General features: G+C 40.5%; 1 protein-coding gene across 3 annotated transcripts in view; it reads right to left on the reverse strand.

The window, feature by feature from the left end:
* The window catches only part of MMP16 (matrix metallopeptidase 16), a 169,706-nt gene that overhangs the window by 78,387 nt on the left and 65,380 nt on the right, over window positions 1–25,939 (reverse strand). For 2 of the 3 annotated variants that reach the window (XM_039355192.1, XM_039355195.1), the window contains exons 2-3: window positions 12,858–13,006; window positions 4,713–4,727 (exon numbers count right to left, since the gene is read on the reverse strand). In XM_039355192.1, the coding sequence (XP_039211126.1) occupies window positions 4,713–4,727; window positions 12,858–13,006 (164 nt within the window). The remainder of the gene's footprint in view (window positions 1–4,712; window positions 4,728–12,857; window positions 13,007–25,939) is intronic. The other variant, XM_039355194.1, reaches the window with a different exon arrangement.

Genomic DNA, 25,939 nt, shown 5'->3' on the forward strand with positions numbered 1-25,939 from the left:
TTTAAGACTTGTGGACTTCAACTCCCAGAATTCCTCAGCCAGCAAAGCCACAAGTCTTAAACTTGCCAAGATTGAGGACCCCTGAAATAGCAAACTGTCATAGAATTTCCAAATAAGGAAATAATATGGGGCAAACACTTTGATAGGTACAGCTAATTTGTTTGCATGTTTATTTAATCATTTGCTGGGACTTATACACTGTTCTAACCTTACAGGACCTGTATTGCCACTTGTTCATATTGATTTTGTACAGTTAACTGAAAAACCTACAGCAAAGTGAGTTTGTTGAACTATTTTATGAAAGAAAGAAAGAAAGAAAGAAAGAAAGAAAGAAAGAAAGAAAGAAAGAAAGAAAGAACTGGGTTCCTGAATGAAGTTTCATTAGGTTTTCCTTCAGTCTTAAAACTAATAGTTTGTGGGAGCAGGAGCAGAATACAGCAACAGAAGTAATGGCTTAAATTATAAAGTGAAGCCTCTGGTAATTGAAATTGCTCATTGAAACAAAGGAAACTGCCTTTTTCTTATTCATTCCCTTCATCAATCTAACTCAATACTGTTTTCTACCAGCTTCCAGACAGGAATGTACATCTGCAAGCTATGCCTAGAGATAGCAAGACAATGAACCTGGCTTTTTCTATGCAAACCATGTGTTCTGTCTCTGAGCTATCACCCTTCAGTACCTCACATTATGAGATTATAATGCAGATTGTAAGGATTAATTAAACCTATATTATTATTCTGAGAGATGCCTCTGCCTGGCATTCCAGTCTGCTGTTGTACCTTGGTACTTCTCTACAATTGCTTCTGGGCAGCTTGCCATGTTTCTTTCACTCTCTCTCTCCCTCACTCCCTTTCTTACAAATGCTAGCATGGAGTGCACACAATATTAATAGGGTTCTGGATACCTGCTCCCTGTATAATATCCATGAGCCCTTGATATGATATGCACTGGCAACATCTGGAAGACAGAGGCTGAGAAATGCAATATATGTTTGATTCAGCACAAAAATTAAATCTGGAAGAAAAGCACATAATTTGAAACTCTCAGACTCTGGGAGCATACTCAGATATGGACAACTTTATCAGTATCACTTGTGTACTATTATTCTTCCTCATCAGTTTGAAATTTCAGTTTAACCTAATAAATAATGTTCATTATTGCAAGGCAATCATTACTATTAAGATATCCTGCTTTTCAATCCATCATTTCATTATATTATAAACATCATTATCACTATATTCCTATAATTGTAACTGATCACAATTATTTCCCAGTGTTGCATTAAAATCTGTGTCACTGAAATTAAAATGGCTGGGCTACTCATATTTGCTATTTTTATGAGGCTATTCTCAACTTCCAGTGCTGGAACAGTGTAATACAAAATAAAAATAAAGAGATTTTATGTCTAATTTCATGTGTTGGGTAAAATTCATGCAGAATGAAGTCACAGAACTGATCTCTTATGATTGAAATATGGCAAAGTCTGTGCTGTGCCATTTCACAGTCTACACAGACCATAAGTCTCTGCTGGGTTTGTTTACAACAAACAAACAAACCCCTCATATAATATCCCCTAGAATGCTGAGGTGGTCCATTTTCCTGTCAGTTTATGACTATACTTTAGTTCACAAACTGGGAAAAGAAATGGACCACGCAGATGGCCTAAGCAGATTACCTCTAAAATTGGTAGAAGCAGACCCTGCTCCTGCCATCAATATTCTCTCCATCCAGGAGTTGCCGGAATCTCCCCTCAATGTTAGGGATGTGGCTGCAGAAACTGCCACCGATCACACACTTACACGTGTGCTCTCATGGGTATTGTCAGGTTGGCCTGACAAGAGTCCAGGTACTGAGTTCCAAAGTTTCTGGCTCAAGAAGCATGAGTTGTCCACTTTTAAGGGTTGCCTGTTATGGGGTAGCAGGGTAGTTATCCCTGCCTAGAATCTTGGTCTCTCTGCATGAGGGACATCCTGGAATTGTCAGGATGAAAGTGCTTGTGCGCAGCCATCTTTGGTGGCCTGGGCTCGATAAAGCTATCAAGGTTCAGGTGCACGGGTGTCACTTGTGCCAACAGTCATGGCCAGAAATGCCTCAGGCTCCAGTTCATAGGTGGGAAGAAACCCAAACACCATGGTCCAGTGTGCATATTGATTACGCTGGGCCCTTTCAGGGGCAATTCTTCTTGGTTGTTGTTGATAGCCATTCCAAGTGGCTAGAGGTTGTTCCTGTTTCCTCCACTACTACTGCCAGGACCATCCAGGTGTTGAGAGCCTTTTTTGCTGCACACGGCCTTCCAGATGTTCTGGTTTCAGATAACGGTTCTCAATTCACTTCTTCTGAGTTCCAGGCTTTTCTTCAGGCTAACCTAATCCGCCATGCGACTTCAGCTCCTTTCCACCCCTCCACCAATGGGATGGCTGAATGGATGGTCCACATCACCAAGGATGCCCTCAAGAAACTGACTTACGGTAACTGGCATCACAGGTTAGCAGACTTTCTTCTTGCACATTGCACCACACCTTGCACATCCACCGCGAAGAGCCCTGCTGAACTGTATTGGGACCGCCGACTTATAACTAAGCTAGACAGATTGCACCCTGATAGGGTTGCATCTCAGGTCTCGCAGCCAAGAGCACCAAAGAGTTTGCAAGTGGGTGCTCCAGTCTGGACTCAGAACTACGGGCCCAGTCATCTTTGGATTCCAGCTGTGGTCTGTAAGGTGTCGGGACCTTTGTCCTACAAGGTGTCCTTGGACAACGGCTGTGTTCTCCGGTGGCACATAGATCAGCTGCATACGAGACTGGACTCTTCCTCTTCCGCTCCTGGCTCTGCTCTGTGCATTTTGGGGATCACTATCAGCAGTCACTGGCCGCTGAGGAGGCCGGGGAAGGCCCATCTCTAGTTTCCAAAAGTGCTCCCAACAGGAATTCATTGGGAAGGAAGACATTCCCCACACCAACACTTACTCCAGCCAGGGAGTCACACAGGGTGTATCCACATTACTCACATACATCAAACAGCTCTCCAGATAGGGAGACTGACCGGGGGTATCCAAACAAATCAAGACATACAAGAGAACTGGCATCACCACAAGGGAACTGGCCCAATTCTGCAACTGCTCCCAGAAGGAAGCCATCTGGAAGGGGGGTAAGCAGAGAGGCAACTCCTGATTCTGGCACTTCTGGCACAGCTTGGGGGGCCACAAGGCACTGGGGCACGGCAACTTGCCTGGACCATTCATCTGCCGGATTTGGGGTTGAGGGGTTGTGTTTCCAAGGAAGGTCCATTGTGGACCTGGAAAATACCACCCCTCCAAGGGACACTGGTTTGGACTTAGAGGGTCCAGCCAGCCAACAGATGAGCAGGTCAACTGGGTATGGGAGTGAGCAAAGTCCTGGCCTGCTGAGCCTGGTGGGCGAGCAAGCAGGCCAGGCAACAGAACCAGGGTCACCTGGGAACATGGGGCAGCAACAAGTGGACACACCTAGCCTGGTAGGTGAGTAGGGAGCCAAGGGAGTTCCCCAGATCTGAAGTGGTCGCAATGGGTTAAATATCCACCCAAACATCTTAGGGAGTTTATGAGGTTGCTGTCAAGTTCCAGGGAAACACAGCAGAAATGCCATTAATGAATGGCGGAGTTGTTGTGATACTTTTTGGAATTCAGATACATTTATTCCCAAAACGATAGAATGGAAAAAAGGTGTGGTTTAAGGGTAACATCCATGTCCACACTCCATGCATTTGATTAATGGAATTATATACCACGTCCCTTATGGAGGTGCGGAAAAGAAGTTTCATCTAAGGGGAAGGGGTGTTGGGTCCTGAACCTGCAAAAGCAGGCTTGGGACATTGCTATGGTTCCAGGGTTTCTGCATGCTGCCCAGGACCAGACTGAGAGGCGCCACCCTTGCGCGCATGCTCGAGGCGCAAAAGCGCGCCATTAATGTTGCTGTTTTGCCCGGGGATCGGGTCACTAAAAAGGAGGCCTGTGAGCCTCGCTGTTGTTGTTGGAGTGAGCAGAAGGAGAAATAAAAAGCTATTGATTCTACCATGTGTGATCTTCATTCGCCATCGAACGAAGGACTTAACAGCAACCATTAAGGAAGAACATGGCCTTGTAGCGGTTAGTCAATTGTATTGCTTTTGATGATTTGAAACACATTGTTTGATTGTAATAAGCAGATCTGACAAAATCTGACAGAAATTTTTCTGGCACCTAAAACAAGAGTAAATTAATCCTCTGTTTCAACTGATTCTTTAAACCTGAAAATTTAACTATCTAAATTTAAGCTAATACAATTTGAATATTTTGAATGAATCAATATACACAAGATAACCTGGTTTTTAGGCAAATATTATAGATGAAATATATACCCCCGCCAGAATTTTGACATAACTGAAAAAAATTACAGCTTAGGTGATAACAAAATTTGTTTACTCTTTTTCTGCAGTTTCTGTAAAATTTTATATCTTTCCATTTACTGTAGAAATATGGTTCTATTTTACTGCTATTTGGGTATGCAAATTATCTTTAAATTGCAATTTATCTTTAGCCATTTAAGTCCATAATTTTCCAGGCACTGATACTTCAAAGTGAACAAATGTTAGAACAGCATGCAATTTTCATGCATTTAAACTACAGATATATAACACCAAGAAGAAGCAGTTAAACACACTGCAGTTACCAAATAGAAAAGACAGATGCTCTCACCTTAAGGTGATATCACTACATCAAAGGAAAGAGGCAAGGGATTTAAAAGAAGAGAGAACTATTATCCTATGTAAGAAGTATTCTAAACACCAATATTAAACAATACTGTATTTTAACAATGTCATTACAACATACATTCCAAAGTGTTGGGATTTTTTTTGTGAGCATGAGTTATTTATATACTTACTTATTAACTTACATACTTAAAAATTCTAATCCTCCCATCTCACTAATACAACATCTCTGGGTGGCTTTCAAAAATTAGAGCTCGTGTAACCAGTGACTTAGTACATAGCTAAGAAAGAACTTATTTCAGTCACAATTAAAGATCATAGGAAGATTGAAACTATTCTCCAGGCGATATAATTATGAAAATCATTTATATAGCTATATAACAATGAACAAGAGTTCAGTCAGAAAAATCAAAGAGTGTTTTAACAAAACAAATTTATAGGCAGGAAGTCATTTTAATTCAAAAGCCGAGTGACATTTTTATTTTATTTATTTCAAAAAATTATATAACCATCTATCTTATACATAATTAATGGATCATAACATTCCATAAAAACTATCTATCTACATTATTGATCTATCATTCTTCACACTATAGCACTACAACATTCCAGTGACATTTGTTGGGGTCACTTCCAGCCTAACCCCTTGGATGAAGAGACAAGTCTTCACAGCTTTTCAGAAGGCTAAGTGGGGACCTCCAAATCTCTGGAGGGAAGCTGTTCCAAAGAGGCTGCTATGGAGGGGACATAGAAGCAAAATGGAATGGAATGGAAATTGCAACATATACAACTATCAGTATAAGCCGCACATATGAAAAGGCTGTTAGAAAATATACTTTAGCATTGATTAAAATGATATGATTTATTTCCCTGCAAATAAAGAAGAAAAAGGAAAGCACTGGAAAAAATACTCTCTCTTTTTCTTCCTGAGGCAAATATAAAATTCATTTTTCCCCAAATTTCCAATTTAAGCTATATCTGGAGACAAAAGGGGAGGTGAAGGCTGTGGAAAATGTTTCCTGTTAAGTCCTTCCAACAATGGTGAATGATGAAGACACATCTTGCATTAACAGCTCTTTATTTCGGTTCCAGGCAGAACACCAACAACGAGCAAAGGCACGCAGGCCTCTTTATATATGACCAGATCCCCGGACAAAATGGCAACAACAATTTGAGCGCTTTCGCGCCTTGTAAATGCGTGCAAGGCTGGCGCCACTCAGTGTGGTCCCGGGCAGCTTCTGGAAAGCCCAGGACCATTGCAAGGTCCCGAGCCTGCCTGTGCAGGCTCAGGACACAACACCTCCTGCCTCCATAACTGTGACCCATTAAAAATGGATAGAATCATTATTTTATAAGAGCCATGGTGGCACAGTAGTTAGAATGCATATTGGAGACTGAATCTGCCCAGTGCCATGAGTTCGATCCTGACTGGCTCCAGGTTGAATCAGCCTTCCATCCTTCTGAGGTCAATAAGTAGGACCGAGCAGCAATATGCTGACTCTGTAAACCGATTAGACAGTGCTGTAAAGCACTATGAAGTGGTATATAAGTCTAGATGCTATTGCTATTTTTTTGCCCTGGACCACAAGATGTACAAAGTGTTGATTAAATGCTGCACTGAATTAATATCATATCTGAGTAAGGCTAATCAATACAGAAAATCACTGTTTAATTATGCAAGCATTACTTGCTATCAAAGGTTAACTAATACTTCTGAATTCTGGGAGTTGTTCCACTTTTTATAAAGTTGCTGAGTTTCATTAGACAGTGTGTGACACAAGGTACCTTAGATGCTAGATGCTTCCAATTTCTCCTGATGACTGCTTGGACAAGTCCCTGCAGTTTTCTTGGCAAGACTTTTTTAGAAGTGGTTTACCATTGCCTTCTTCCTGGGGCTAAAAAAGAGTGACTGGCCCAAGGTGACCCAATTGGCTTTATGACTAGAACTCATAATCTTCCAGTTTCTAGCCTGAAACCTTAAACATCAAATTGGCTCTCAAATTTTATTATACACACCATATATTTTAGACGATTAGTTCTGAAGAAGATCAACTATTGTTCCATTGTAAATAAAGTTGATGAGCTTTTTCAAAGTCTTGCAGCATAAGGAATTCATGTCTTCTAAAGCAAAGCCCCTGAATACCTTCTTATTATCTTGACCTAATCAGCTGCGAGACACTTTTACATTCCATATTCAGTGAGAATATATCCATTCAAGAATGACAAGTTTTTCAAGGTTATGTGATAGATACTGTCTGCATAACAGTCATCTGTCTAATTAGAAATATTCAGAATGCTATATAAAAGGCAGTCACTACATCAATAGGAAAATCTAAACAGAGTGCAGCCTTCCTTATTTCTGGCAGTCACTTTGGATTCTGCTTTCTAAGGATTTGAACTCTGTGGTCCTAATGGAGCAGCAGGAATCAGGTTGAGGAATAGTGGCATACAGCTTGTCAGTACTTGGTATTCTCCACATTCTTTGGTCAATTTCAAAGGTCAAAGGCCCTCATTCCTAAAACCCTGGTGTTTTTATCCCTTGAGAATCATTGTTATCAAGAACCATTTAGATGCACAATGCATATAATATATATTGGCAGAGTGGATATCCAAGAACTATATTTTTTACATTTTTTCCTCTATTCTGTATGCTTTCACAGTCAGATCCTAAAATTATATTTTAATACCTGTCTCGATTCTACTATGCAAGTTGCTACAAACAAGAGTTATTGTGGACATCTTGGAACTGACTTCTCAGACTGAATAAGCAACAGTAACAGTGTTACACTACTGGAGTAATTGTTTTTATTTTTTTATTTATTAACATTGGAAGATTTATTGTATTTTTATTGATGTATGAACTGGAGAATCTCTTTTGTTTTTGATAGAATACAAATTCATTACAAAAATAAACAGTATTTCAGAAGAATGAAGCATAATAATTTTCTGATTGTAAAAAGCAAAATGGAGGCTTTCCATTGGATCAAGAATCCTAGAAAATATCAAAAGTGGTTTTGATTTTTTGCATACTGATGAAGCTTCCAGAATAAGAAACGAAATGTCTTCTTCTTCCTCAAAAAATCAGTCCAGTTGCCTTTTCAAAAAACAAAACCACTTTTGATACAACTATGACCTGGATGACTGAGAATCTTCATAGACAATCCTAGAAAATAAAATCGGCTCTTCAACGCTCAATTTCACTCTCTAGACACAAAAGGTAAAGGTATTTGTTTATTCTCTTTTTCTAACTGATGAACATCACTTTCTGTTATGTCAGCATAACAACAGATTAAAATTGAATACTGTATTTAAACTCTTTTTAAAACATTGTTTCTTGCACAGCTACTAATACTGTTCCATCCTACTTAGGAGGATTTTTTTTCAAAAATATTGTGATTTACATATTTCTTTTTTCTCCAAAATATCTGTACAAAAGCCATTAAATAAGGAAAACTATTATCCTGAAGTACTAGGAACAACTAAAACAACTAAAGCCATAACAATTTGGATTAGATTAGCAGCGGAAAGTGTCAAGGTTACATAAACAAGATTTTTTTTATGCATAGATTTTCCTGGTTTTTCCAATCCATTCTGCTTTCTAGTTTCTAATTTTATTGATAATTGTGTTAAAATACATAATGACATTACTGATTCTTTTTATATGAAATAAGAACCATATATGAAGTTTCATCTTAGAGGAACATCCTTCAAATTGATTATACATATTTGACTCTGCGGATCCATGCCAAGTTTCCACTTCTGTATATTCACATCACAAGTCTGATAGGCAATACAAATGCTTAGATCTTGAGCATATTAAGAATTTAAGCTCCTTAGAGGATATTCCCACATTATTTTCAAAAATGACATATTTCAACAAAAGCTTTTCAGATGATATAGTTCATGAAAAAATGTATTAACATTAAAGTGATATTTCTGATGATTACCAGCTTTAGCTGTATTAGAGGCAATATTTCTATTGCTAACTTGCCAGCTAGGGCATAGAACTTCAAGCCTTTTGGTTAAACCAAAGGTTTATAGAACTATATCAGTATTCTTCTTCAATGTCTTACAGTCCCTTAGGCTTCCATAATATAAGCATAATGTTGCCTGGCTCATTTGGCTCCATCAACATCTAGGTTGTTATATATAGTGCAGTCACTCCAGCTTCCAATATGTCCTCAACATATAGTATAGTCTAGTAACTAGAACATAAATGAGTAACTGAAACAGTATTTTGATAAGGTTATTGCTGGCATTGATGCCTTTAGCATTGCAAATTACTTCAACCATCACACTTTCAAGCAGAACTCAAAGATAAGGTAGACCAGCAAATCATAATCTTTTCACAGAATTCCTCATTTCAAGACAAGCTGAAAATATGTGTATAGAGCTACTAGCTTTATTGTCCACATCACTTCCAGAATTAAATTACATTGCGTTTATCTTTAGCTATTCACAAACTGTCTAGACATCTGCTTATAGTAATACATAGGTTCAAGTTCGAAGTTAGACATAGAAACTCACTGGGCACTAGGACCAGTCACCCTGCTCAGACTTACAGCTTTGCTTTTGTAAGGATAAAATAAAGAGAGATCCCCATATGACCTATTTTGAGTTCATAAGGGAAGGATATGAATATGTCTGAGGAACATATCCCTAAACATCCCACGTATGCAAGGTATTTGGATTTTATTTTTCCAAATAGGAGAGCTTTTCCATTCATTTTAGCAGATGGGTCAGCTTTATGTACATTTCACTTTATATATACCTAAACATCTTCTCCAGTGAAGTGAATATCAAAATCCCATTTATGCCATTTGGCATAAATTCTGGAATAGATATTTTATATTTCACACATGTAGTCCACTAGAACCTTTTTTGTTTCTATATCCCAATAGTAATCCTTGACTGACAATCTGAAATTTCAATTTATTTATTGACACTATCATGTCTTAAATACTCAAGTATATATTGGAACAGCGGGTCAATTTCTATATAGAAAGATGTATATTGATATCACATTATTTAAGAAATAAATGTTTTCACATTCTACTGCAATCACAAACTAATGTGGAGCAGAATATTATAATTTTGAAGATTAAATACTTTACTTTGTGGAGCTCTTTGTAAGGCTTCTTATTTTGTTTTGTATGAAGCATTCAAGCCAATTTTTTTTAAAAAAGAAAGTACCTTCAAATTGATGTAAACATACATTTCATGAGAATTTATGTTAGGAAAAATTAGAATAAAATGGGGAACTCCCTGGATTGGTAGCACCAGCTTCCTCTACTTTGGTGCCCTCTAGTAAGCACCATCTTCACTGATGGGAATCTAAAAACTGAAATGAATTTACTTTACTTTTTTAAAAAAATATTCTTCCATAGTTCCAAACTCAGATTTGAAAGAAAAAAAATCTAATCAATCCATTTGGCTATACATTATTGCACTATGAGATGCAAGTCTTTGACGGAAGGAAATTAGGTTGGGGTCTTTGAACTTCATACATGAGCATCACCCGCCCTTAGAATTAGAAGCTATTTGAGACAAGATTTTCTGCTAAGCTAATGAGAATCAGTGCTTGACAGAAGAAGGCAATTTTGAGTGCTAGAAGCTTTTAAATGCTAAATTAGTGGCATTTGGGAGGAAGCTATATTTTTTCATCAATAGAAAATTAGCTACCGGAAGCTGACAACAAAGGAAGTTATAAATGTGCTGAGAAAGATAGCATTTATCTTTGAGTCAAAGTACTATAATCAAACTGTGTGGAAAAATATAGAAATGTTATTCTGATGTAAATAAAGTGTGGTCTATATCTCAGTTAAGTGATTATCAAAATAGATCTTAAGCATTTAATTTAAGTTTAATATTCACCAGTTTAGCCTTACAAAAATGTTTTTAAAATTAATGCAGAAAGATATTTCCAGCAATCATTCATATAAAACAAAACAAATAGCAGATGAGATCATCTGATGATTTTATGCTATATTTTGTCCTTGTGATTTAATATCAAGGAAAAATGAATTAAAATTAGATTTAAAAAAGTATGTTTAATTATCTTTTTCTCCTATAATATGTAATATGCAAAATTAACCACAGTTTTGATACTTGACATCAGGGTTGAACAAAGCATGCAAAAGTGATTCTTTGCAAAGAATACTAGCAAAAGCAAAACAGTCTCTTGCAAGTATTAAAGCAACTGTATCCTCTGAATAGTTAATGTGGCTGCTTACAAGTGTGCACCCAGCTGCTTGAACATTTGTTTATTTACCAGATTTTGAAGCTGCTCTATTCCAAAAAGTTTATGGACAACTTATAATTTTAAAGAAATACATAATATGAAAAGAAAAACATGAATACTCAGACAGAGGTACATTAATAACAACACAAAAAACCAATTCACCCTGGGCCTGGGAACAGAGACACAGATAACAATACCACTGGGATCACCAACAAATGAATTGTGCGTGTCCTCACAACAGCCAGAGGCAACATTTAAGGCTGCCATGTACGCTTTCCAAAGAATCCAGATACTTTAACTTTTCAGGAAGGATGCATCATTCATTCAAACATGCTTTATAAACATTCTTTCCAAATACTTTGCATGATCCTATCATATACCTACTCTTATGTGTGTCTTAAAAATGATCCCACCAAATCCAGTGCATCTGGCTTCCAAATATTGCATTATTCCAGTGTTCATTGTTAAGACATTTATACTCCAATGAATTTAGTCTATTATTTATATTTATTTATGTGACATCATTGTTCAACACACTTTTAAATAACAGAAGAAACAGTAATATGCCTACACTCCTAGAAACATATAATCTAAATTCTGACAATTGGGAAACTAAAAAAAAAATAGAAAAACAAATCAGAGAAATAAATAAAAAGAATGAGATAGAATCAGGAATGGGAGATGCTTGCCTCGTTATTATTAAATTTGTATGCCACCTGACTCCTAAATGACTCTGGACCACTCATCACAATCAAAACAAAGAAATTATAATATAACCAAGAAAAGGAAAAACAAAGATTTATTTTTAAAAGATAGACTGAATGGAATGAAGTGAAAGTCTGGGTTGAAGATTGGACTGCTTAGGACTGCTTACAAAAGGAATTTGGTTTGAAGGTCATGTTTCATTTCTGCATGTTTTTTTCTGGCTTTGGCTGTCCCTCGCAACCACTGATCTAGTGTGGGAACCCTCCGTGTCAATGGGGGAGGTTGGGAACCTGTTTTAGGCTTCCTTATTTTTCTTATAGGGAAATGGGACTGGAGAATTACATAGATAGATTTTGCACTGTTTCAGCATAACAGCTAGAGGTTTTCCAATAATAGCTGCCTGGGTTCCCAATATAAACTATAGGGGAAGTTTATTCATTCATTTATTTATTCAGTTTCTATAGTGTCCCATCTCAGTCAATGACTCCACGTGGTGCAGTTGCTTTGTATGTCATCCCCAATTCTACTGTTGCTGTTGAATATCTCTAAAGCAGATGTAATCTACTGACTTTAGCAGCTGTGCATGATTGGATATGTGATTACTAGAATAGGGAAAGCTCTTTGTGAGACAATTAGGGATGGGAGGAAATGGGGAGAAAGACAGAGATAATTGGGTCTTAGGTACTGACCCAGAAAAAAAGATTGGTTACCGAGTTTGGAATTAGGGTTTGTCCTTTTCCCCAACTGATTCATTTAAAGTCTACACACAACTTCATAATTACACTCTCGGCACTCTTGATCATGATCTGGCTGGCCTCAAACGTATCTTAACTTTGTCCTGAGCCACAAAAGGACATCTGATTATTATCTCCCTGTTCAGCTTCTTTTGTGAATTTTGATTTAACACTCATATCAGGATAAAAACGTCATGACTGTTCAATTCCATTTTTTATACTTTTTCCCCTTTCTTGTAGAAATTGACTTTTATTGAGGCTTTAATTGCACTGTACAATGCTCCCCCCCTCCCTGGCTTGACATGATGAAAAGAAAGAAGTATTCTAAGTAGCAGGCTGTTCAGAACTGCCGAGATAGGATTTAGATAGCCACTCACAGCAATGTTTCCAATTTTCTACATATATTTCAGGAATTCCAAAAAGGAAGAGCATCATAATAAAGTTTACTTACTCGATTGTGTTTTTGTCCACTTTTCCTGTTGTGTTAATGCCATAGAACTGCTGCATGGCAGCTATAGCAGATTTCATTGTCTCTGCAGTGCGCAACACTGACATTCTGGAATCAGCGGATGGAAGATAGCCGTATTTTTGTAACCACACCTACAACAACAAGCAAAATGTGTATTAGGCAGGATTTATGGTCCAGGATTTCCTAATCATTCATCTTCAAGTTCAAACACTGAGAGAACCATTTCAACTTTGATTAAATCCTATTACAATGAAGGAAAACTAAAAGTGCATTTAGGTGCTTCTTTTCCAATAATTTAACTGGGGTACATGTGCTTCAATAATATACAACTTATTCTCAACCTACAACAGTTTGTTTAGTGAGTTACAACAGCACCGAAAAAAGTGACTTATAACCATTTTTCACACTTATGACCGTTGTAGTATCCCCATGGTCATATGATTTTTGTCATTGCATATGCTAACTTAGTAACATGATTGTTAAGTGAATCTGGCTTCCCCATTGACTTTGCTTGTAATAAAGTTGCAAAAGGTGATCACATGACCTGGAGTCACTGCAACCATCATAAATATGAGTCAGTTGCCAAGTGTCTGAATTTTGATCATGTGATGCTGCATAGGGAAGCTGCAATGGGCATAAGTATGAAAAACGATCATAAGTCACTTTTATCAATTCCGTTATAATTTTGAATGGGCACTAAATGAACCATTATAAGTCAAGGGCTACCTGTATTACCATTCAGCATCTCAGGCAGCTAGTGTTGTGTCCTGAGCCTGCAAAGGCAGGCTCGGGACATTGCAATGGTCCCGAGCCTGCTTTCGCGCACATGCGTGAGGTGCGGAGCGCACCTAATTGTTGCCATTCTGCTTGGGGAACGTTATTAAGGGAAGCAGAGAGGCCTGCGAGCCTCAGAGCTGTAACGGAGCAGAAGAGACTACAATAAAGATTTCTTGGGACTACGAGATGTTCTGTGCTCATTTGCCATTAAGCCGAGGACTCAACAGCTAGTACCCTTGCCATTCACCATTAACGTGTTGGCCAGCTGAACTCTTCTCTCCCCCATTTCTGACTGCTGCAATTATCTTCTCCAAATACAGTAACCTGTGAATTCCCTGGTTCTGAAGCACTTTGTAGGTAAAGTATGGCTGCTGCTGACATTGTCTTTTAAAAATGCCCCTGACAAAAGTTCTCTAGAAAACTAAAAGAGAGCTACTATTATGGTTGGAGCACAGAAAGCCATTGGTCCTGCCTCCAGGCCTGCAAACAGAGTCTTAGAAGAAAAGCTTTAGTATGAAAAAATGTGCTTGCTCAGTGAGTCATTTGCTCATTTTAATCTTTTGTTCAAGAATTTGCACAGAATTTGCAAATTACAGAATTGTTATACAAAGTAAGATACAAAATGCAGCTAAGAACTATCTTCATGTATTTCCTATTCTTTTAAATAAAAAGTAAAAATATTTTTATCCAAATATCCACAGCGAATTGAGCCTGTTTTACTAGAGAAAGACATTAACCTAGTTATTATGCTACAAAAGAGGCACAATTCCCTTCATGGCCTTTCAGGTAAACATTTTTAAAGGTGAAAAAGAAGGACCAGTGAATTGGTAGCAGGAAAGCACATTTGACTAAGCTGCTATTGAATATTCAGGAGAAGTGCTACCGTTTTTTCTTTCTTGTGAGCCTGCAACTCAGATTCCAAACCTTGAAGACCTTCTTCAATCTTAATTTCATGTGGATGGATTCATTAGTCAGGGATTTATTTTGAATAGTCTACGCTCCATGGAAATTAATGAGCCCCAGATGAACTTATTTGGAGTTATCTGTTACTTTGGCAGGCAGGTCTTGAGCAGGAAGCTAACAGAGACCGTTAGCAATTTTATAAGATTCCTATCTGTAGTTTCAATTGGCAGGATTCCTGTAGTTCAGTCTAGATCAGGGGTGTCAAACTGCGGGCCTGCAGGCCAGATGTGTCATGTCGAAACCACCCCAACCCTATTGCCAGCAATGGAGAAAAAGTTGCAATATGTCACGACACGTCACGTAACATTGCAAATTTGTCACCCCTGGTCTAGATCATTCCCAATAATCATTGTCATGAATCTCCATTATTGTCTCAGTTGTTTTCAACTTCAGGTAGACTTTCAACTACTCCAGTTGTTACTTTGCTATAACCATTGTGTTTTATATCTACCTCTTCAGAGCTAGGAAAGCTCTGGCTATCTTTACAAACCAGTCAAATTTGGATATCACATTCAAGGCATGGCATGTGTAAGTAAAGTTTATTCTCAAAGCAAATAATGAGTCACATCAAACAAGCAGATGATTCCAAATTGTGTTCTGAAATATTCAATTACAAATTTCCATGGAAACACCTTCTAACTATTGTGTTCGAAATTCTTTTATGGATTCTGTCTCCATGTCTCCCTTTCTTATGCCTTTCTTATCCAAATTGTGAAGTAGTGGTTCCCCAATTCAGAACAACCCAGGGCTGAGATCATTCTTGGTTTGGGCAAAATGGAGCACTGTACTTAATTGAAGATTTAACTGAAGAAAATGGATGTATGTACAAGCACAAGACGCATTTATAGTTTAATTCAATGTAATTTCCCAATAATGGCAACGGCATTGGTTCAGTAATTTTAAATGCTATCCAAATCAGCATTCAATCAAGATTTATTGCAAAGTTTCAAAAACAATGTCCCATTAATATGTCATTAGGCTACAGGTTGAATGAGATTCAATGGCTGGAACCTGACATTACTAATATAATAATTGTATATTATTCCCTAATCTGCTTTTCAGACTTCAACAACATTGACCAATTCTTCAATAATCTTGCAAGGAATTCTTATGGTCAGAATACAAGTCCTGAAAACTGCACCCTTACTAAAATTTCTTGACCATAGAATAGCTATGCAGGACCACTTTACATAAATAAAATAAAATTGTTTTTATATACATATATATATATACACAGGGCTTTTTTTCTCAGAGAATGCCCAGAACGGAGTTCCGGCACCTTTTTTGGATGGAACCTTGTAGGGTAGGCAAGGTGGGTTGTATGACGTGTGTGAGTTCCGGCACCTTTTTTTTTTTTTTTTTAGAAAAAAAGCACTGCATACACACACACACACACACACACACACACATACACACATATATATACACACACACATATATACATACATACATACACATAAACTATGTTATATATTTTATATGCAAGCCAAGACATTCAGTGCGGCCACACCTGGACTAGAGTATCTATTTAAGAATACATATACATATGTACCTTTAAGAGACACAGATGAGACTAATAAGCTAATGTTTCAGGTTATATCTATCTATATCAGTACTATCAGTATCCAGAAGAAGAGCCTCCTCTACCCCATAGCACTCTTTGGAACATCTTATCCAGTGTAAGATCTGTCTCCACCCTCCTATCTTTCCATAAGAGTCTGGGTTGATTGACATATTTGGAATGTATATATTTGTTTGAGTGCACATGAAATGTAATATTGAAACAGTTTCTATCTTTTTCACAATGCTGCATGAAGAATGGAAAAATAAAACCTATCTACTCTCTAAATCTGCTGCTTGGTACAAGCTCTATTTTGCCCCTAGCCAGAACATTTCCAGCTGTGCACTCTCAGCCAGTACTGTGTTTTAAGAGATATCTAAAATTCAAATGAACACCATCAAGAAAACAAAACAAACTCTTAAGTGATTTTAAACAAATAATAACTATCTCATAAATTAACGGCTCACTTGCATATAGATTTAAATGCTTCATTTTCTGTTTTTCATCCTATAAGGCAATGTTTCCCAACCTTTCACACCCAGAATTCTACAGCCAACATGGTCATTGATGAGAATTCTGGAAATGGAAGTCAACACATCTGGAAATGGCTAAGGTTGGGAAACTTTGCTTTAAGTCAGGGGTGTCAAACTGCCGGCCCGCGGGCCAGATGCATCATGCCAAAACTGTGCCCACTCCATTGCCAGCAATGGAGAAAAAGTCATGATACATCACAACATGCCACATGACATTGTGAGTTTGACACCCCTGCTTTAAGTTATCTAGAAGGAACTAAAAGATGTGTGCCATTGCTTTAAATGCATGTTTAAATCTGTTGGACATTGCATCATCCATAAATTCATACAAAGCATCTCTTAGTTTAGATCATTGTGGTAAATTAAATAGCCATCAATAGGAATGGATACTTTAATCTTCCATAATTCTTTGGGCTCAGATTCTTTGGGTACTCTTGGAAATGGATGATAGTGTTGTTGCTGGCTACTCCAACAAACCATACACAAAAGCTGATTCTAAGTTTGGATGTAATTTCTTTTAATTTTGTGCTTTGAAAACACCAAGTTTATAACTTAATATATGCAAAAGGCAAGTTATTTCATTTTATACTTGAATGAGATTTTATGCATCTCCCATTTGCTAAAATCAAGACTTTTTTGTCACCATGTGTAATCCATTAAAAAAATTCTTGAATATAATATTGAGACCCTTATCTTTCATTTACAATAGTGAAATGGAATATTTATATTGCTATCAGCTAACAGAACTGATATATAAATTCTAATGCCATTTCCAAGTGCAAAAATGTATACATAATTCAGCAACATAATTAATGACACAATCTAATATGAGAATATAGTTAACAAAAAAAAACTCTATGTGGAATATTCACCAGTCAAAATGTCTGCATTACAGTGTCAGTTCCTGTTGTCCTGTGCCTGTCCCACTTTTTTCTCCCTGTCCTAGCACTGCCTTAAAATGCAATCTAATCCTGAGCAATTTTTTTCCCTAGTGGGTTCCTAAAAATGTGTTAACTGCACATTATCAAGTTCAGCAGTGTCCTTAATTAATCAGTTCATTGTGCTGCCTGAAATTGACAAGGTCCTATTCAGTTTCACTATAAAGGTTTTTTTGCTTGCCTCCTAAGCAGCTCCTGGCTCCAGCCATCAGTCCACTAGGCAAACAACTGATGCTGGTACATTTATTTCAATGTGTATTGCTCATTGTATATCTTCTTACTCTCTTGTAATCCCTATCTCTCCAATGAATATAAATGCATCAGTTCTCTCCTTGCTAATTATTCCATTTCTGGGAGAGGCATGCCGAAAGGCAGGGGATGAGGAAAAAGGGGTATAAGATTTGCCTTTTTATGCAGCTCCCTTGTGAGTTAAGTTCTGGAAACTTCCCTTGCCTTTTGGGCTCACCCAATTCTTTGAGTCTGTATCCTTCTGATACTGTAAAGAAAAGTAAAACTGAAGTAAAATTATAGCATAGTTGCAGTGATGTAATTTTTCATTTAATAACATATCACATAGGAATCAAGTTGCTTGTTCCAACTGTATTTGCTAAATATAGTTAACAAAGGGAAGAAACAAACAAAAACAATTTGATAGATATCATGATATTAAAATCGTAAACTCTCATAAAAGTCAACTTTTTAAGCTCTTTTGCTATATAATACCTATCAGAAGAAAAAGAGATGTTTGAAAATTAAATGTAATTTTCCAGAAAAAACATGACTGAATAGGCTGCATCTTTTGCAGCTACTCAGAGAGGGCCTTAAATATGCTCAAAACATCTGATCATACTGTGTTCATTAGTAACATCCAGCTTCTGACCCTGATATTCAATACACTTAAATAAGCCATGATTATATAGTCCTAAACCAAAACTAAATAAAATGTGGCTTAGCATTCTGGGGGAATTAATCACAAACATATATTCCTTGAACTAAAAACTATATTTGTAATAAAAATCCAGTGGCAACTTTGCCTTGCGAGTGAGTGGCTTTGAGTCAATTTGGAGGAAAGAAATATTATGGAGAAGACAGAATTCAATCACTTCCTTGTCTTCTACCAATTATCCTGTTAGCCTCTCAAAGAATCAAACTCTGAAATAGGAGAGGGAAATAGCTTAAAAAAGTAATTTGGAAAGAGAAGCCGGGGGAGGGAGCAGCGGTAAAGAGAAGAAAGTGAATTAACACGACCACCAATTCTCTATTTCATGTCTTTCACACAACACTTTGTTATATTTTAGTTATGTCCATTTGCACATCCAAATTAAATTAAAAATTGATCTATCTAGTGCTGTCCTAAGTCAAAATCCACTGAGGCCAAAACAGGATTTAACTAGAGCTCACTTTGTAAATTTATCAGACTAGCTGAAGATGTGGCATAGAAAGCACTTCAGAGCATAAGATAATGAACTTTCATGGTTATGCTTGAGCTGCCATTAGCTATGCCATTGCAAATATTAAGGAATAGCTGACCATTCCATTTACTTTCATAGTGGCATACCTGTTTAAGTTCAAAGCATCACCATAATTAGTTTTAGAAATGGCTGTATGTCATGCCTGAAAAACTTTGGAACCCTTTATCACAGCAGAGCAATATGCTAAAAAAGAATGTGTTAAAATTCATGAGACCTAACTGCACATTTGTTTGCATGCTCTATATCACTTCTGTTCCTGAACAACTCTGCTATTAAAAAGGACTAGAAAGAATGTAAAAACCAATAGATGTTCAGTCATGTATTTTTCATTATGTGGCATACTGAGAATGATAGAACTGAGGGGAAGAACAAACATAATTATCCACAATTCTAACAAAATCATTGATTAATGCCTAGATATTGATACAAATAACAATTTCAAAATACCGTAAATGCCAGCGTATAAGGCGACTTCCACGAGCGCTGAAATTGGCGCCAAAGACGGGGGTCGTCTTATACGCCGAGTCATCTTATACGCCGGAAATACTGGTAGTTTCCGGCGTATAAGACGACGTTCTAGGAATGCGGCCCGGCTATAAAGACGGGGGTCGTCTTATACGCCGGGTCGCCTTGTACACCGGCATTTACGGTAAAGGCCATTTTGAGAAGAAAACAGAAAAAAGATTACAAACTGTTAAAAAAATACATAAATGTCCAGTCAAGAGTGATCATCTTATTGATTCAGTGCTGTTATAGGTCCAATTCCTCACAGGTGTAGACCTAGTTTGTTGCTACTCACCCTACAAGCTATACCTTTCATTCTTCTAGCATTAATTTGGGTTTGTGTGTACTAATACAATCATGGTTCACATATGCAGTTTTCTCTAATCATATAAAGCCAATCCATTTCTCTCCTGATCTGTCATGAATAATAATTAGGATTGCCAGAGGAAGTCCATTAGTTCAACTGAAACAATCCTGACCTTCACTAACATCAACCATGAAACTTTCAAGAAAGAGCTGCTGCCAAAATCCGAGGCTCAAATAAAACAAATCCTAGCTTTAATCTTTAAATTACATGATACATTATTGAACTTTGGGACAAGAAAGAAGAAAACCTTCCTTATTTTTAGTATGCTTGATCTATATTTTAACATTCTACAACAGGGCTTCCCAACCCCTGGTCCATGGACCAGTACCGGGCTGTGGCATGCCAGCAACCGGTCCAAACAAACAAGCAAAGCCCCATCCGCGAGATGCAGGCAGCACACAAAACCATGGTCCCTTCACTCCACGGAAAAACCTCTCTCCACAGAACCAGTTCCTGGTGCCTAAAAGGTTGGGGACCTCTGCTCTACAAGACCAGAAGAGGATAATCTGCAAACTACACATGACTCTCAGCCTCTTTTCATCTACTGCAGTGCCCCAAAATTATAATTCTAAAAAAAGCAGCAAAACTATTGAATAACGGCCTCCTCGACTTTTTCATCCGCCGCCTCGGCCGCCTCGTCGTGCAGCAGCAGCAGCAGCTCCCCGCCGACCCTGGTGGCTGCCGCCGCCTCTGTCCACCTCTGCCGCCTCGTCCCCACCGCCCGACATGTCCCGCATCCTGCGTGGCGGCGACCCGCGGCCCGACTTTCTGCTGCTGGAGAGCGCCGGCCTGCCCCACCAGCAGCCGCAGCCTCCCCTGCGGCAGCAGGCCTTGCTGCAGCTGCCCGTTTGGGCAACCCGGCCTGGCACTCAGGCGACCCTCGCTGCCCTGTGCGCGGCCTCCTCTTCCTTCGCCATCGCCGCCACCGCCTCTTCATTTTCCTCGGGCCCTGCGGCGGGGCCTTCTCCGGCGGCCTCGGCTCCCCACGCGGCTTCGCCCGCTGCCCCGGTGGCAAGCGCCGCCGCCACCATTGCAGCGGCGGCCAGCAACAAGAGGAAGTGCAACAACAAGGCCAGCACCTTCGGTTTCAACTACACGCTGCTGCTGGGCCCCGCCGGGGAAAGCGGCTGGCCAGCATTGGGGAACGGGCCCCTGGGGAGGCCGTCGAGCGGGCTAGAGGAGCCAGCCTACACTGGCACCCCGTGGAAGAAGACGAATTACAGCCCCGGCATGGTTGGGTTGACTTTACACAATTGCTGGGTGTCTGGAGAAGCCATTGATGAGCTGCACGAGAGGTACATGGAGAAGTTGACTCAGCTCTTTGAGGAGCATAAGGCCAAGTACGGGCTGCCCCAAGACAAGCACCTAATGATCACCTAGCCGGCCACACTGGACCAGCCTGGGACATGGAGGGGCAATATTTTTTAGATAATGTTTGTTGTGGGTATGTGTATGTATGTAGATGAATGGTGGCCCTGTTAGGTATAAATTTTATTATTGTATTTAGGGCGTATGAATGTGAATATTTTTATTTTTATGTATATTAATTGAGTGTGAATGTGTATTGTTTGGGGTAGGAGAATGGTGGAGTTGGGGGCGGAGCCTTGTGCCCCCTCTGCTGAGTGCAATAGCAAAAGCGGGGGGGCAGGACTTACCCTTGGGCTTGGTCTGTATGGAAAGCTAGTCTGGTCAGGAAGGGAGAAGGTTGGTGAGGGTGGGGGTACTCCGGGGAGGGGAGAAGGTCGGAGCATCCCGGTTATGACTGGGATGGGCAGATATGGTGGGAGCTGAGGGGCAGGCCATCTTTGGGGAACAAGGACTCGCTATATTAGAGCGATTCTTGTTCTGGCCCCTCAAAAGGCCCATCCTGTAGTACTGGTGACAGGGGAATACAGGGCCCTAGTTGTAGGCTGCTGTTGCTTAATGCCAGGTCCATTGTCAACAAAGCCTCCCTTGTCCGTGATTTAATATTGGGCAGTGGGGCGGACCTGGCATGTATAACCAAAACCTGGCTGGGCCCTGAGGGGGGTGTTTCCCTCTCGGAGATGTGCCCGGACGGGTTTGTGGTGCTTCATCAGCCTCGACATCAGGGCAGGGGTGGGGGAGTGGCAGTCATCGCTCGGAGGTCCTTGAGTCCTCGTGGGATTCCTGCCCCGGAGGTTGTTGGGTGTGAGTCCCTCCTATTGAAGTTGGGTTCACGGGTTCAGTTGGGCTTGCTGCTGATGTACCTACCTCCCAGCTACGTTGCAACAGCCTTGCCTGCGTCACTGGAGTCAGTAGCCGGGTTGACGGTGGTGTTCCCCAGACTTATGGTACTGGAGGACTTTAACCTGCCATCACTCGGCGATCGCTCAGAGGCGGCGCAAGAGTTCATGGCTTCCATGGCAACCATGGACCTGACCCAGGTAATCCAGGATCCGACTCATAGGGGTGGTCACACACTCGACCTTGTGTTTCTCTCGGGGCAATGGAGACATGATCTGGAATTAAGGGGAATAGAGATCTCTCCCTTGTCATGGACAGATCATTTCCTATTGAGGCTGGACTTCAGAGCATCACTCCCCCATCGCAGGGAGAGGGAGCCGACTAGGTGGTTCCGCCCCAGGCGCCTAATGGACCCAGATCGATTCCAGGAGGAACTTGGGGAAATACCTGACTCCCTTGTCCACAACTCGTCCGGGTCCCTGGTTGCGGCCTGGAATGAGGCGGCATCCGGGGCCCTGGATCGAATTGCGCCTTTGCGACCTCTCTGTGGTAGTGGTCCCCGGAGGGCGCCTTGGTTTACTGAGGAGCTCCGGGAGATGAAGCGCCACAAGAGATGTCTAGAGCGACGTTGGACGGCCAGTAACTCTGAATCTGACCGATCACTATTAAGAGCCTATCTTAGAACTTATTTAGTGGCGATAAGGGCGGCAAAGCGTGTTCACTTTTCCGCACTTATTGCATCCGCAGAATCTCGCCCGGCCGCCTTGTTTAGGGTGACCCACTCCCTTCTTAAAGTGGAGGAAGCGGAGGAACCCTTGCAGGGGAAAGCTGAGGAGTTTGTTCAGTTTCTTTCAGACAAAATCGCTCAGATTCAGAGAGACCTGGACTCCAACTGGGCAGTGTCAGCTGAGTTGCCGGGGGCTGGTCTTAGTCATGTTATCTGGAGCGAGTTTGAGCCTGTGACCCCGGATGAAGTGGACAAGGCCATGAGGGCAATGAATGCCGCCACCTGTTTATTGGACCCGTGCCCCTCCTGGCTGGTTTCTGCCAATAGGGAGGTGACACGAGGCTGGCTCGGCGATAATCAACGCCTCCTTGATGAAGGGGTCTTTCCCGCAACCTTTAAAGGAAGCGGTGGTGAGGCCCCTCCTCAAGAAGCCTTCCCTGGACCCAGCTGTTCCCAACTCTTGCGATCCTTGGATGAAACTAATTATCTGGACCCTTTTCAATCTGGTTTCAGGCCTGGCTACAGCACTGAGACTGCTTTGGTCGCACTGACCGATGACCTCTGGCGAGCCCGGGATAGGGGTCATTCCTCTATCTTGGTGCTTCTTGACCTCTCAGCGGCTTTCGATACCATCGACCATGTTATCCTTCTGCGTCGTCTCAGATAGGTGGGGGGGGACGGCATCGTATTGCGGTGGTTCTCCTCCTACCTCTCTGACAGATCGCAGTCGGTGTTGGCGGGCGGACAGAGATCGACCCCTAGACGCCTCGATCATGGGGTGCCTTAGGGCTCGGTCCTGTCCCCCCTCCTTTTTAACATCTACATGAAACCGCTGGTTGAGATCATTCAGCGACACGGGGTGAGGTATCATCAGTACGCGGATGATATCCAATTGTATATCTCCACCCCGTGTCCTTTCAGTGAAGCAGTCGATGTGATGTGCCGGTGCCTGGAAGATGTGAGGGTCTGGATGAGGGTGAACAGGCTTAGACTCAACCCTGACAAGACCGAGTGGCTCTGGGTCTTGCCTCCCAAAGGTCAACTGGATGGTCCATCATTAGTCCTGGGGGGGGCAAATTTACCTGCCTCAGTGCAGGCACGCAATTTGGGTGTCCTCCTGGACTCACAGCTAAATTTGGAACAACATCTATCGGCTGTGGCCAGGGGGACCTTTGCCCAGGTTCGCCTGGTGCACCAGTTGCGGCCTTATTTGGACCGGGAGGCTTTACTCACGGTCACTCATGCCCTTGTCACCTCAAGACTGGATTACTGTAACGCGCTCTTCATGGGGCTACCCTTAAAGAGCGTTTGGAGGCTGCAGTTGGTTCAGAATGCAGCCGCGAGAGCGATTGTGGGCGCGCCAAGGTACACCCACGTGTCACCTATCCTCCGTGAGCTGCACTGGCTTCCTGTGGGTCTCCGGATGCAATTCAAGGTGTTGGTTATCACCTTTAAAGCCCTTCATGGCATAGGGCCAGGTTACTTACAGGACCGCATACTGCCACACAGTTCCCAGAGACTGGTGAGGTCCCATAGATTAGGCCTCCTTCAGGTCCCATCAGCCAGACAATGTCGGCTGGTGGGCCCTCGGGGAAGGGCCTTTTCTGTGGTGGCTCCGACCTGGTGGAATCAACTTCCCCCCGAGGTTCAAACTACTCCCATCCTGCCGGCCTTTAAGAAAGCCATTAAAACTCTCCTGTTCCGGCAGGCCTGGGGCTGATGTCCCCAGGGGGGGCGGGATATGATCAGACACGCTGTATGAATGTATTTATTTTATTGTTTTATTTTCAGATTATTGTTTTAATTTTGTACGCCGCCCTGAGTCCCTTGGGATTGGGCGGCACATAAATTTTAGAAATAAAAAAAAAATAAAATAAAATAACCTTTTCCAAAAACTTTGACAAAATAAGAAATAAAATGCACATATTTGGTTTAACGTTTTAAATCAGGGGTCCCCAACCTCCGGTCTGTGGACTGGCACTGGGCTGTGGCATACAGAAACAGGTCCGCGCAAACAAGCAAAGCCCCATTTGCGGGATGTAGGCAGTATATGAAATCACGCCCCCTCCGGTCTATGGAAAAAATTTTCTCCACGGAACTGGTCCCTGTGCCCAAAAGGTTGGGGACCTCTGTTTTAAATGAACCATTCTACCTTACATGCCACTATCATGCCATTTTCAAGGAAGATCTCTATTCAACATTTGGAACTGGAACTTAATGAAGACATTAGTTCGGGAGAAAGTACAAAAAAATCTGCCAGGAACTGTCAACCTTTCAAATAAACTAAGCAAGAAATTCAACAAGATGAACTAATTCTACTTTATTATAAGGCTACATTAACAGAACCCTGCAAATCAGAAAATATAAATTTTTAGTCAGCTCTTTTTTCCACCTGATTATTTAGGATGGAAAAGTATATTTCTTTGCCCTTTACTCAGTTCTCCCCCTTTTATCTGATTGTTCCTTAGGGAGCCTATTTCTCTCACCTTCTAAAGTCATTCTCACATTCCATTATAGGGACAGACTTCTGATTATGACAACTTCTTAAACATTTATCCTATGCAAGTCCCTGTTTGACATGGAAAGGGAAATGGTGGAAGAAATCACTCCAGAATCAGAAGTGAGCCTCCATTCCTCATCCTTGACTCCTGTTATGCAAATTGTAATTTTTATAGAGCCAATGTTTCATTGACATTGGCCAGTATTCATGTTATGATACAAATGACCTAAAATAGAGAGAAATAGGATAATTCGACCAAAGAATATTTGACCCTTAACTCTCATTTTAAAGATGAAAACTGCTGTCTATCTATCTGCTTCAACAGTTAAACAATTTATAGTCTGATCAACAACCCACTGAAGCCCAAATACTTAATCTTAAATTAATTTAATCCCGTTGTGACACAACAATTGAAATTCAATTACCTTAAGTTAACTGAAATGTGTAGCAGGCTGCTAGTTATTTTATCTATAGTCACAGTATGAACATGAATCTTATTTCAGTGTGCCCCCTTAGG

The sequence above is a fragment of the Crotalus tigris genome, unplaced genomic scaffold (assembly GCF_016545835.1).
Source record: "Crotalus tigris isolate CLP2741 ecotype Arizona unplaced genomic scaffold, ASM1654583v1 scf7180000018628.517256, whole genome shotgun sequence".
Taxonomy (NCBI): Eukaryota; Metazoa; Chordata; class Lepidosauria; order Squamata; family Viperidae; genus Crotalus; species Crotalus tigris.